The 14,551-nt window shown below is 41.7% G+C and overlaps 1 protein-coding gene across 2 annotated transcripts in view; it reads left to right on the forward strand.

Annotated features, from left to right (window-relative positions):
• Positions 1-14,551, forward strand: part of AOX1 (aldehyde oxidase 1) — a 64,756-nt gene that overhangs the window by 25,918 nt on the left and 24,287 nt on the right. For both annotated transcript variants that reach the window (XM_019635708.1, XM_019635709.1), the window contains 5 exons: positions 927-1,096; positions 1,434-1,560; positions 3,064-3,186; positions 6,658-6,754; positions 11,959-12,083. In XM_019635708.1, the coding sequence (XP_019491253.1) occupies positions 927-1,096; positions 1,434-1,560; positions 3,064-3,186; positions 6,658-6,754; positions 11,959-12,083 (642 nt within the window). The remainder of the gene's footprint in view (positions 1-926; positions 1,097-1,433; positions 1,561-3,063; positions 3,187-6,657; positions 6,755-11,958; positions 12,084-14,551) is intronic.

Below are 14,551 nucleotides of genomic sequence, written 5' to 3' on the forward strand. Positions count from 1 at the left end.
GACCCAGAGCTGCCCTCTCCTTTTAGACAGTAGTCACATGGCTGCTTGGCTGGCAGTTTTCCTGGAATTTCCACTTCCCACACTCCCTCATCAGCCACAGCCTTCACCTCAGTCTTTGAGCCTGGCCTACCATGTCTCTTAACCCCTTCTTTGTTCATGCCTCCAGTTCTTCTTCCACCAATAATCAACCAACTTGGAAAGCTAACAAATCTCTCATTTGAAACACTGAGGGTGACATCATGTTTCTTCATTTCTACTTTGGTTAGTGAAACATATTTAAGGTATTTAAGCAAGAAATTCTACCCCATGGGTCCCTAAGAAAGAATAACATTAGCGAATCATTACTCAAAATGCATCTATCTCCCTTTGGCTTCATTCTTTATCAGGAGTATCTAAGTTATGAGTTTTACCATTTCTTAGACTTCTTCACTCAAAATAGAATTATTTCTTATATCTTATACTTCTTCACTCAAAATAGAAAAAAAAAGGGCTCTCTGGTTGAATACATGCTCTCAAGAGTTTCTATAAACAGTCATGATGTCACCATGCTCTTCTGCAAACATTTTTGTGCCGTACTTAGACGCAAGCAGTAACGTAATTTTGAGCATTAGCAAGAAGATATCATTTTGCATTACCAGAAAGAAGGATTTATATTTATTTACTTACACAAATGGGATTTGCATTTGAAATGTTTGTGGTCTATATTCAAAAAAGTGGGGGGAAAATAACAGCATTATGCTACACATTCACCCCAGCTTCCCTGTTGAATTATTGAAATAGGCTAATTGTCCTAGTGTTAGTATTAATAATGACAGTTTTTATTTTCAAAAGTGTTCTGGTTTGGATGTAAGTTATATAGCTACCCTCTTATGGGGGACGTCCATAATATGATTATAAAAATGATATGTTGGTTATTGATTAAACAGGGTGTAGACCCAAAGCAGCTTTCTCCAGACCCGATTGGCCAGCCCATCATGCACCTGTCTGGTATTAAGCATGCCACGGGTGAAGCCATCTACCTTGACGACATGCCTGAGGTGCACGGGGAACTTTTCTTGACTTTTGTAACAAGTTCAAGAGCTCGTGCTAAGATTGTGTAAGTGATAACTTTCTTACCCAATAGACATTAATGACTGCCTTTTCGTCTAAGTCACATTAGTGAAAAGCAATGGTATGAGGAAGGTAAGTTCTTCATTGGCGATGTTCAATGCAGATTAGAAGTGAAATGGGATCAAAATGTGGGACTTACTACAGTTTGTCCCTCCATCTAATAACTTCATCATCCCAGAAAGTTTTTCCCAGTTGTCTGTCAGAGAACTATTGGAGGATTCTTTCCTCTCTCATGTCTTATTCTTCAGTTAAGCCCGTTCCCCTAGCTCTTTGGGCTGTGGTGCTGCTCTGAGGACCCCTGCTCTGTGTGTGTTCTCATCCAGGTCTATTGATCTGTCAGAAGCTCTCAGCCTGCCAGGAGTGGTGGACATTGTGACTGAGGAACATCTTCATGGCGTAAACTCCTTCTGCTTTATAAACAAAACTGAGAAAATTCTGGAGTCAAATGAGGTACGGCGTGTTTGCTTTCTGTTTTAAAAATAACTTCCTCCATTAATGGCACTTCATATTTTCTTAAAGATAACATCACATTTGGAACATTATAAGTATCCAATATTCTTTGAATGCTTATTATAAAACATTATCTTCTAATGGCACGTGAATTCAAATAGATTCATTTTCCACACAAGTAAAGAAGTAGCGTTGGCAGAAGACAGTGAGAAGTATGACCTTGGCATACATGTTAACTAAATCAGCGAAACCATTCCAGTTTGTACTATAGTACCTGCCTTCTCAGGTGTGGGTATGTTGATGACGAGCCTCTGGAGGCCATGTCTGGCACCATGTCTGTGTGCCAGGTCATGGGCAAACCAGATGACCGTGGATAGTGAAAACGAGAGCAGAGAACAGGGACGATGTAAACAATTGCCTTTGTGAGTTTGATTCCTTTTTGAACATTTGTCCATAGCATGTTATGCCTTTTAAAATTCTTTCCACTGTAGAAATTTTAAGCATACACAAAAATAGAGATTCAACAATTGTCAACATTTTGCCATTCTTGTTTCATTTATCTCCCTACTGCTCCTGCCAACCCACACCCAACAAACACCCTTTTGTGCGTGAGTGTGTGCACACACACTGGAATTAACGTTTTTTACTACTATTTTTTCTAATGATAAAACGATTATATGCTCATTATAAAAAAGACACAATAGTCTAATGTAGGTTTAAAAAATGAGTGGTTAAGTTTTAACTGTGATCATGGTATAAGGTGGGAGAGAACTAAACAGTCATGGTGACTTCTTCCAGTCCTGATTATTTAACCTTTCTGGAGCCTTGGTTTTGTTTTTCTTCCATCAACTTTCTGCGCTGGTCCCTATGGAAGCTCCTTGGGCTGCATACCCACCTGCAGGTGACACGATGGATGCTCTGTGCTTGGTCACACCTTGGCTAGTATAGTCTTGCATCTGTGCATGAGGAGCCTGTGCTCCACCACAGTGTGCAGCACAGATTTGCTCACCTGCAGGGCTATGTTATCCCTCTCTCCCTCCTTCCTCTCTGGATAAGGTAGGCTGTGACTCCCTGGTCTTTTCTGTCCATGAAGGCAAAAGCCACCTCTCAGAATGGCCCCGCTCATGGTGCGGCAGCCACAGGCCAAGCTGTGGGACTGGCTCTCCTAGGCCAGTTGGCCCTCGAGCAACCCTGTCAACTCAGTCTGGAACCTGAGTCTGCTGTACAGGAGGCAGCATCACTCCTGCCCCTCACATGCCATCACTGCCAGGAATGCGGCAAAAAGACCTGAATTTCCCCAGGGCCTGGGGGCAGCAGGCCAACTCTGACAAACGCATTTGCCTCCCGAAGCCTTTCTTAGCATCGGCACTGAGGTTGAGACACACGTGAAGGGCTCATTTATTGTGTGTCTAGCTCTATGCTAAGAGGGAGGAGAAAAATGAATGCAAGGAGAAGACCTGGTACCTGCCCTCCCTGAGAACAAAGGCCTTTTCTGTGTTGTAGGTATCTTGCGTGGGTCAGCTGGTCTGTGCTGTGATTGCAGATTCTGAGATTCAGGCAAAGAGAGCTGCAAAGCAAGTAAAGATTGTTTACCAGGATTTGGAGCCAGTGATTCTAACAATAGAGGTAAGGAGTTCAAGGGTGGTGCCAGAAAAGCAGATGTCAGTGGTGTTGTCATAAAATGCCTTAGACTACAATAACAGGAAAGAAAACCTGATTCGTAATGACTTCCAAAGCACAGGGGCTTTATTGGCTCCAAACTTTATCAGTTTTAGCAAGAAACTTGATTTCCTGCCTCATCTCCCTGCTGCGCACAATACAGGCTTTATGCCCTGTGGTCACAAGAGGTCCCAGGTCATATCCAAGAAGCAAAAGAGAACAGCCTTGTCCCAACATTCCATGAGTCCTGAAATACAGCTTCATCAGACCACTCAGTCACATACCCAATTCTGCGTTCATGATTAGCCAGAGGAATGGAGGAGCTGCTGGTTACTGCTAGAGAGTCAGATTACATAGGCTGTATGGGGGAATGGTGGAGACCCAAACAGAAACCTGAGCATTGATTGGAAGGGGACAGGTGAGAAGAATGATAGATGGGCAACCAACAGTGTCCAGTAGAGGGGACACACCCTAGTACCCTGGATAGCAGGTGCTTGAATAACATCATTTCATTCAGTGTTGTTTGTTATAGCTTTAATGAGATGCCTTAGGAACCTAACCCTTTTTTCTGTCAATTAGCCTATAGTAAAATTGGTTTTGTTATACGTCGTTTTGGCACAGGTCCAAGAACCTCTCCATGTTAAGTGAGGCCTGACTGTATTCACCTTCACCCAGACTGTCTCAGGCACACATTGAGAACCAACAAGATGTTCTGGGAAGCAAATACTGGAGACACCATTTTTAGATCCTTTAATGCCTATCTTAAATGAGCATGAGAAATAGATCCTATGATGTCTACAGATATTTTGGCAACTTAAACAAGTTGGAGAATTGCATTTCCTAACCTGTTTTTTAAAAAAGGAGTTTGAAATTTATAAAAGTTATAAGATTCATTTCCATGTAATGACAGACTTCTTCAGCATAAGTGTCACTGGTTCTTATCATTTACTAAGTAATAAAAGCATAAAATTTGGGGAAGCAGCATGAATAGATTCGATTCAGCATATACAGACGCCATGTACTCTGGGAATACAATATTATCTCCACAGCATAATGAATAAGTTGTTCTCTAGGCAGCTAGCATGCCCTGAGGCAGAAGATGAGGAAAATGACTGGGCCAAGTTTAGTGCCTCCTGGAGACCTTAGCCTTGAGTGTGTCTCCTGTCGTGATGCTTTATACCTAGGAGTTCAGTTTGTTGCTGGGCAATGTCTTCAGTGTTTTAAAACTAAAATAAAATCATGTAACGAAGATAAAAATATAGGAGTTTAATTGGCATCAAAGAGTGATTAGGCCTTCTAAATTTTCCTGGCCAGTTTTAAATTCAAACATTCTGTTCCCTTCTCAGACCCTTTTCATTCATGTGTTGCCTGCTATGCTTCCTTACTTTAATACATTCCTTCTTCAACATTTTAGAGTTAGAATTACTTCTTCATAAGAAATCATTTACATAATGCTTCATCAAAAATTCTGTTTGTAATCTTTTGCCCAATACCAGTGACTAGATATCTTTCTTTCTTTGCCCCCACCTTCCAGCCAAATAAAATTCCTAAGAAGCAAATTGATACCACTCTCTTCCTGCCCTCCCCAACTCCTCTCAGTAGATCTCTAATTGTCTGCCAGAGAATACCAGCATCAAACACCAAACTTTGACATTGTGGAGTAGAACTACTTCATGTTTTTATCAGAGGTTAAGCTCTGCAAGGTCAGTTAACTAGATCCAAGTGTGGATTTAATCAGTTTATTTACAGCAAGGAAATGTGCCCAGCCCCCTACACACTAACATTCTTTTATCACTTCCCTGACCAGGAAATTAGCCCAAAGTCACTCAAAGACAAAGCAGCAAGTGAAGTAGAAAAAGATTAAACTTTTTAAAACAAGGTTTATGAAACTTAACTTCTGTTTTCTACCTGGCATGTCTGAGTCTTGGATTAATAATAAAATCACCAGGATTGATTCCAGTAGAAAGTGTGTTATCTATCAAAATAGGATAAGAACAAATGTACCTCTGTCACTGTTCTCTGAGGTTTAACCTAGCTTATGCTTGTTAGAGTTTTTAATAGTTTGAATGGGAAAACTCTTAGTTCAGGGGGTGAAGCTGATGACCACCGGGAGAGAATTATGCTCTCGACCAGAATCTCTCATCAATCATCATGAACAACATGACCATAGCCAATACCTACACGGAGCTCACTGTATGGTTACGTGGCTCTGTGCAGGTTTCATCCTTTAACTTACTAAATGCTCATAACCGTCCTATACAATAAAAACAGTTATTATCCCCATTCTAATGAGGAAACTGAAAGACAGGGTTACCCAAGGTCACACAGTTGGTCAATAACAGAAGCAGTCAACAAACACTCTACCAAAGAACCTGGGCCCCACAGAGGTTAAAAACAAACCAGCCCACTTTTTGGATGGAGGAAATGGCAGGATCACAATAGAACATCCCTGTAAGGCATTTTGACAGGTCTAGACCCTACTGGTGGTCAGAGGGAACCAGGGTTAGGAGAACTCCCAACTGCCAACAAGCTGGAAATTTCATGAACGGACCATAATCCATGGTAGATGGTGCTGGCAGGAGCTGGCATGTCACACTGGCCAGTGAACACAGGGATCACAGCAAGATAAATTCTGAGGGATAGGTAAGAAAACCAACCTAGATTATTATAGCTGCATCCCTAATTATGTGTCCCCACTACTGTACCCCTTCACTGAGTACAGGGAAAGCCAGTAAAAGCCAATCAATGTACAAGTGGATTGGTGGTACCCACGCTGGGCTTGTAATGGAATCTGAGAGCAGGACTGGATACCCCAAGGGCTATAATGCCCTGTGCAAATGCTATGCTCATCGCCCCCAAAGCAGGAGCCTGGGGCTGGCAGGCAGGTCCTCCACAATCCTTATCGTTAGAGTGTCTCCAGCTAGCATTGACTGAGCACTGATTATCTGTAATGTAAGCTCTACACGCTTCATTTCATTTTATCCCTCTACAACCCTATTGGAGTTATGTGTCCAACTACACCTCCATTTGACAAATGAGGCAGAGAGGTGAAGTCATAGACCCATAGTCAAATAGCTAGTAAATGGATACAACTCTGACTGAGTCCGGAGCCCAAGCTCTGTGTGGCCTTGGCTGCATAAAATGGGCTGTGGAATGAAGAGAATAATCTGCCTGGAAAATAGTAGCGCCATTCTGGGACCATGTAGGTGCCAGGTTTTTTCTGAGCATACTGTTTCTTTTGAGTCAGAGTATCTCTGAAGCCTGGTTCTTAGCTCAGCTCATGGGGTCATGCCGAAAGTGCATGGTATGCCAGAGCAAAAGGCGACATGCTGCCCCGACTCAGATGATGCCCCACTGCCCATGGCCCACAGTGTGTGTCTACTGCCATAGGGCTGGATGGTGTGTCCCAATGGCCTCACTTTTCTGTTCTCTTTCTAGGACGCTGTACAACACAATTCCTTCTTTGAGGAAGGAAGGAAACTGGAGTACGGAAATGTTGATGAAGGATTTAAATTGGCTGACCAAATTCTTGAAGGTAAAACTATCTGGAAAAAATGACAAGGGGGAAGCAGTGGAGGACAGTTTATTAAAGCAGGAAGAGTCACAGCTCTCAAAGCAGGAGGGGGTACCCGACTGGGATGTCCACTAGCTAAGGCAAAGGATTTTGCTTTTATACTTTTTCTTGTATGCCTGGGGAGATGAGCTGGCTGGTACCTTTTGGTATTATTATCAGATTTGTTTAACCTGGAGGGGGCTTTTGTAATAGCCCATTTGTCCTGGAACATAATTGGGCTGGGGTGCGTTATTTTAGGACTAGCCCAGCTATCAGAATTGGAGTTTCTGCTCTGGCTGGGGTGTGTTATCTTAAAGCAGGCCTATGCTTTGAAGACATGCACATTACCTGGGGATTCCTGACTACCTTATGTTATGTTAACTAACCTGCCTTAATCCCCCTTTTGAAAACGGGAAAACCCTAAGTTCTGACTTTTTTGTTATAGGCTTGAGGAAAAAAATCTTTTCCTGCTCCCACACCTGAGTTTGTCACTCTGGCGGGGTCCTGTGACTTAAACCTATCTGCCAGCTATTAAGATTATTTTTCCTGGCTCTGTTATGGTTTCTGCCCTGATTCCCTCTACCATGGTCACTTCCTGACTGCCTATAATTTTTCTAGTTCACTTTTGTCCTTCCCTCCCTTCCTTCCAAACTTCCGCCCATTATGTATACAGGCATACCTCAGAGTCATAATCTTTTTGCTGGTGGAGGGCCTTGCCTTCAATTTGTAGAAAAACACATCTGTGAAGCTCATTAAAATGAGGTGTGCCTGTATATGGATAAAATAATACTGGTCTCAAAGATCCATTGTAAAGATTATAAGAGACAATACATGTGTACCTGTCACATAGCAAGAGGCCCATAACTGAGAGTCATCGATCATTATTATTAGGTTTAGATGTTTTTCTTGTTCTTCTCTAGAACAGGCTGTCTGTTACTGAGCTAACACACTGGCAGGCGTGCATTTATTGAACCCAGAGTTTCCCAGTTTTTCACACTGGGATTCTGGAGTTGGAATCACACTTGGGATTCTGGAGTTTGAAGATCCAGGGCACCCCAGGAATCTGAGTTTTTGACCAGTTTTAACAGTGCTCCAGGTGATTCTTAAGATTAATAAAATGTGGCAAACACTCGAAGGCTGAGTTTGTTTTGGGGGAAGAGGCAGAGGGAGCATTTTTAGCATAGAGCATCCATCCATGGTGTGAAAATCTTGAAAATGTCAGTATTTAGGGAGAGTTTTTCCATTTGTGCCATAATATGTCCTAGTCTCTGTTCTTGCCACAGTATGTTTTTATGTGAGAATTTACCTATGGTATTTTTCCTTGACATCTTATTTAATTACTTAATTCAGTTAGGTAATTTATTCAGCCTGTGTCTCACTTGAATTGTAACTTGCTAGTTGCATCATACCCTGTTAGAAAGGATAAAACCTATTAATTAATAGAAAGCTTTAAAAGGAACGCATATAATACTTTTAAGTTTTCATTCTCTTAACTCACTAGTTTGAGGTGTTTTCTTTTTTTTTTTCTTACTCTGCAATTGTCATTTTGATTAAGAATTTTTGACTACTTGTTTCACTGCGAGATCATTGGAGTTAAGAATCATAATAGCACTTTATTTGCCCCTTAGGATAATAGGTGCCCCAAGAAAAAGAAAAAAGAATATTTAAAAGATACAACATGTGGGGCATTACATCAAATCTTAGGCTGTGTTCTTGAAGGGAGTGGTGTTATTGTTTGTTTTCCTGGCTGTGAAGATTTCAGCCCTACCTAACCCTGGTTCATAGCTCTCTGTTTACAAAAAGGGCCAGCTGTGGCCAGCGAGGCATGTGACTGGCCAGGAAACACATCTGTCCAAGTTTCCCAACTCTGAAGTTAGCACATTCTGTCCTCTACAGGAAGCTGCTGCTCATTTCTCTCTTTAAAATTCCATTAGCTAGGATGGGCTTTACACTGGAGGGGAAGGAAGATGGCAATCTAACAGGATTTGCAAGACACCTGGAAGTGAGATGATCTTCCCACAACCTGCCCTGTTGGGCATGGTACAGATAAATCCCCATCATATCTGAATGGTTTTACCAGCTTGAAGGACCTCTTATTAAAATGTAAATATGCCTGGAGGAATCACTCCTACACCCTCACTGGAATAACAGTTTATCTAAGGATTAGTTGAATCAATTGGTTTCCAGCCTAGAGAGCTGAGGGCACCGCCCTAGGGCGGGGAGAGGGCAGTGTGGTGTAGGGCTGTGGGGTGGGCAGCATAGGGGAACAGGGCACCAGAACTTTGCCTTCCGCTCAGGTTTAAACAGAAACAGCTCTGCCTCACATGTTTTAGCTGTGTTTTTTATCTTTTATTTATTTTTTTTAAGGAGGATGTAGCTCACAGTGGCCTGTGCAGGGAACGAACTGGCAACCTTGGTGTGATCAGCACCATAGTTCTGTGTTTTTTCAATGAAAAAGCTGTCTAACCTAGGGGTCGGCAAACTTTTGAGATGGAAGAGTCGGGGTGGGGGGTGGGGGGGGTGTCAGCAAACTGCAGCTCTCGAGCATGTGGCTCTGAAGTAGAAAATGAAAACAAAGCTATCATAGTTTCATTTATAAAATTTTTGAAGGATATTATTCACATAATGGTGATTATGTAAAAATATATGTATAGCTCTCGAATAATTTTTAAATTGTTGTGAAGGACAGGATTGGCTCTTCCAGGGGTCGGCAAACTTTTGAGACAGAACGTACCCAAAGAGCCGCATGTGGCTTGAGAGCCGCAGTTTGCCGACCCCTGGTCTAACCAAATAAATTCTTAGGGGTAATCATTAATATTAATAATATTAATGTAATAGTTGTATTCTGGGTTTTTTTAACCCCTGTTTTTAATTTTGTTCCTGCCTTGCAATGGGTTACTTGAATATTTTCTAGAATTCCACTTTGATTTACCTGTAGTGTTTGGGGTTTTTTTTGGGGGGGGGGGCAGACAGTTTTATAACTTTGACAACCAGCAGTTAGTTCTTATCCACATTAACTGTTTGTAGATTTTTGAGAGGGGTGACAAGTACATACATAGGTAACCAACATATGGAACTTATTTGGTGAATCTTCATCCTCATTACATTTTCTGGACAACTTCCCCCACATACAGCATGGGGCATTTCTTATTCCTTTGGCCCAGACATACCCTCCCTCATTTATAACATAATGGTCTTTAAAATGTTCTCTGCATCCATTGAAAACCACATAAAGCAATGTTGTAATTTTGCTTCAAACAGAATTTGGAAAATTCAAGAGGAAAAGAAAGTCTGTTGTGTTTCCCTGTATTTTTGTTCTCTCCATTGCACTCTTGCCTTCCTGATGTTCCAAAGTCTTTTAAAAATCATTTCCTATCTGTTTCGAGAACTTCCCTTAGCCATTTATTATCTTAGGACAGGTTTGTTGAAGACAAATTCTCTTTGCCTTTGTCTGAGAATGTATTGATTTCTTTTTCATTCGTGAAGGATATTTTCACTGGGTATATAGAGTTCTAAGTTGACAGGTCTTTTAGCACTTGAAGAAAGATGTACCAGTTCCTCTGGCTTTCATGATTTCTGACAAGAAATCTGCCTCCATCTGAAGTATTTTCCCCTATAAATGAAGTAGTGTTTTTCACTCTCTGCTTTCAGTATATTTTCTTTGTGTTTAGTTTTCAGAAGTTTGACTGTGATGTGTCTTGGCATGGATTTCTTTGGTTTATCCTCTTTGGGATTTACTCTGCTTCTTGAATCTGTAGGTTTGTGTCTTTTACCAAGTTTGGGAGTTTTTCAACTATTATTTCTTTAAATACTTGACTTCAGTGTCACAAATTTTAAGTCTTTTATTTTAGTCACACAGTTTCTTGAAGCTCTGTTCATTTTCTTTTCCGTCTATTTTCTCTCTATGTTGTTCAAGTTGGGAAATTTCTGTTGTTCTATATTCTTGTTCATGGATAATTTCCTCTGTTCTCTCTGTTAAGTTGTTGAGCTCATCCATTGAGCCTCTTATATTTTGGCTATTATACTTCTTAGTTCTAAATTTTCCATTTGGTTCTTTTTATATCTTCTGTTTCTTTGTTGAGATTTTCTGGGGTTGTTGGGTTTTTTTTTTCATTTATTTTAAGTGTTTATGTCAATGCTCGTTGAAGCATTTTTATGATGGCCGCTTTAAAATCCTTGTCAGATAATTTCACGATCTGTGTCAGCTCAGTGTTGGCATCTGTTGATTGTCTTTCCTCATCCAAGTTGAGTTCTTGGTATGACGAGTGATTTCCGATTGTATCCTGGTCATTTGGGGTATTATAAGACTCTGGGTCTTATTTAAATCTTCTACTTGACCAAAGCTCCTCTGACCCTGTGTTGGTAGGGGGAGAGAGGGTAATGTTTCATTATTGCCAAGTGGAGGGCAGAAACCCAGGTTTCTTTCATACTCTCCATTGACACCACCCCAGCAGAGCGTTTGGGGTACCTGATTACAACCTAGTCAGGGTAGAAATCTAAGCTCTCCACTCAACTTTTGCAGATAAAAATTGTTCTGCAGTTTTTTTTCGTATTGTTTAGCTGGAGTAGAGTAGTTTTTGTATACAAACTTTCTATCTTGCTAGGCTTCCCCTTTCCTGGTCATTTATCTAGAGAAAGTAGGATTTTCTTGCAGATTTTTTTTTGTTTTCTGTTTCTGCCTGCTAGTGTTTTTGGATTTCTGGCATCTCTGGCATCCAGTATGGACTATATGAAGCAAACAACAACAACAAAACCCACTGAACTCACCACTGTGTCTTTCCTTGAGTCCCAAAGTCCCTAGCTGATGTGCTTTCTCCTCTGTACCTTGCAGAATCTTCTTATGTTGCCTTTATGTATAATGCCCAGGGTTTTTAGATGTAGTTAGCAGAAGTACAGGGAGACGTGTGTCTCCTCCATCTTGTCTTGGAGCTGGAAGTCTCCTTGTCATACTAGTTTGACTATAGAGAGTTACACACCTTTCCCTAGGACTCTGTGATCTATTATTGGCTTCAAATCTGCAGGTATAATGAAAGCTGAAGATGGTTGTTTGTACCCCTTCATCATACAGCCTGCTGCCCCAGCAGAAGCACTGTCAGTGGAATTTCTCCATAATGAGATAACAGCTGAAGGATGCTACCTGTCCTATGTGACAGCCTTCTTGATTCTGGTGTATTTTCCTTTAACAGGTGAAATACATATGGGAGGTCAAGAACATTTTTACATGGAAACCCAAAGCATGCTTGCTGTTCCCAGAGTAGAGGATCAAGAAATGGATATCTACGTGTCCACACAAGGTCCCACATTCACCCAGGTAACACAGGGCCATTGTGGAGGGGATGTGGCTAAATAGTTTCTGCCAGCAAACTATACCAAGAACAATGAGAGACAAAAATGTCATTTTAGAAACTGAAGGACTTTGGAATAGTATTTGCCGGCGTATAAGACGACTGGGCGTATAAGACGACCCCCTAACATTTCCACTCAAAATACAGAGTTTGTTATATACTCGCCGTATAAGACTACCCCCTCTTCCGCACACCTTCCACACACCAAATAAAAGGTAAAACAATATCAGATTTGATTTGGCCCACTGAAGTGCAAACAAGCGTATTGTATTTCGTGTCACCACATAACCGTTTTGGCGATGTTGAGCCACCATGTCTGCTACATGTTTTTCGAGTTCTGGCCAGTGTGGGGTGCCTCTTCTTAATGCACACTTACCCCTTGGCATACTCTTTAATGCTTTCTCATTTGATTTCCAGTCCCGAACCATCTTTTCTGTTACTCCATATTGTCTTGCAGCAGCACAATTATTATTTTCCTTAGCAAAGTTTATAACTTTCAGTTTAAAATTTGCATCATACTTCTTTCTTTTGGCTGGTGCCATGATAGGGATGATAGGGGTTTGACTGGTCGACATTTTCTATGCTGTACTGTACAATGGTGCAGTATTGTGGTTGGCTGTTGGCTGTATACAAAGCCTGATTTGATTGGTCCCTGCTCCCTGTTTGCCCGCCCTGTCACTATAGCAGTCTGGTCCACCCTTGCATCAGCATCTCCCTGGGACCTCACTAGTGCGCAAGTGCGAGCTCTTCAACATTCTAACAGGCACCATGATAGCGCAAAATCGCAAATCTTCAATGCATATGTAAAGAAATATACGGTAACCCGAATTTACCACACTCGCAAAATCGCACACAGCCGATCATACACCCAGCAGCGCTGCTGATGCCTGAACGGTATGTGGAATGAAGTGGGCGGGCATCGGGAGGCCACTATGGCACAGGGCAAGCACTATGGGCAGTCTATCTGAAGTGTACCTGGCGTATAAGACGACCCCCCACTTGGAGGCATATTTTTCAGGGCCAAAAAATCGTCTTATACGCCGGCAAATACGGTACTAATAACCATGTCCATTTGGTTATTAATAGCCATACAATTTTAAAGCTTTTAAGTCAGTATTATAAAAGTAGAGGCCTTCAGTTTGTGGATATGTAACTTTAAAACAGTTATGGAATCAGCAGGTCTTTTTTTGCTATACTCTTGACACTGTTAAGAATACAAAAGAAGTGATGACCAGCACTTAAACTGTTGAATGATAACATAGGAAAATTGTTAAGAGAATAACTCCTAAGAGTTCTCATCACAAGGAGAAATTTTTTTTCTTTCTACTGTACCTATATGAGATGATGGATGTTAACTAAACCTGTTGTGGTCATCTTTTCACAATATATATAAAAATCGAACCATTATGCTTTCTTTAGACCTTAAACTTATACAGTGATAAAGGACCAGGAGAAGGGAGGCTAGCAAGACAGAAAGTTTTTATACAATAACTACTCTACTCTAGCCAAACACTACACAAAAAAAACGCAGACCAATATATTTATTTCTCTAAAACTGGAAAAAGAAAAAAACGAAAAGCCTATAGGACCCAACTCACGTGAAGCAGTTAGGAAACTGTATTGGGCAGAATGCAACCTAGTATACATCAGTTAAGTCAGAATTTACATATGTGGGAGAATTAAAGGAATGTAGGGCCACTAAGAGCTAGAACCGTCCAGAAAGTGCCATGAAAATGAAGTCGTAGGTTTGGATTTATACTGAGAGTGAGGTTTGTCTAAATGACGAGAAGAGATGCCATTTCCAGACAATTCCACACAAAGATCAAGTGCACCCCTTCCTCCTCCCTGTCTCCCTTTCTCCCCCCATCCCTCCTGCCTTCCCTCCCTCCCTCCCTTCATCTGTCCCTTCTGCAAACACTTAGTGCCTGTGTCATATACCAAGTAGCATGCATGTAAGAAAGGAGACATGGTGTAAGGACTGCCCAAGCTGGGATGGAGGATGCACTTCGAGGTGGCTCGTTTAAGCATCGGGGTGAAAGTAAGAGGGACGAAGCAGAGGGGTCTGGATTCAGTAGGTCATCAGGAGCCAGTGCTGCTACCAGAGCAGGCAGGAATGTGGAAATGTGGAGCATGAGGACTTGAGAAGGCGGAACACTAAGAAGGGTCGCACGAACCCTATTCCAGTCCTGTTCTGCTCCTCACTTCCTGTGTGATGTTGGGCCCATCACTTCATCTCTCTTGGGCTCCCCATTTTTAAAAATGAGTTGTTAAGACTAAATGACCTCTAAACATGAGTGTGACAAGAAAGAGCACAATCTGCAACCAGGGAAGACCCACTGGCCAACTGCAGCAGTAATCCAAATGGGAGGTGAGATGTGTGCAGGTCCATAGAGTGCAGAGGAAAGCCCCTGTCTGAGAGAGGTTTGGAAGGCCA

Source organism: Hipposideros armiger, unplaced genomic scaffold (assembly GCF_001890085.2).
Source record: "Hipposideros armiger isolate ML-2016 unplaced genomic scaffold, ASM189008v1 scaffold_23, whole genome shotgun sequence".
Taxonomy (NCBI): domain Eukaryota; kingdom Metazoa; phylum Chordata; class Mammalia; order Chiroptera; family Hipposideridae; genus Hipposideros; species Hipposideros armiger.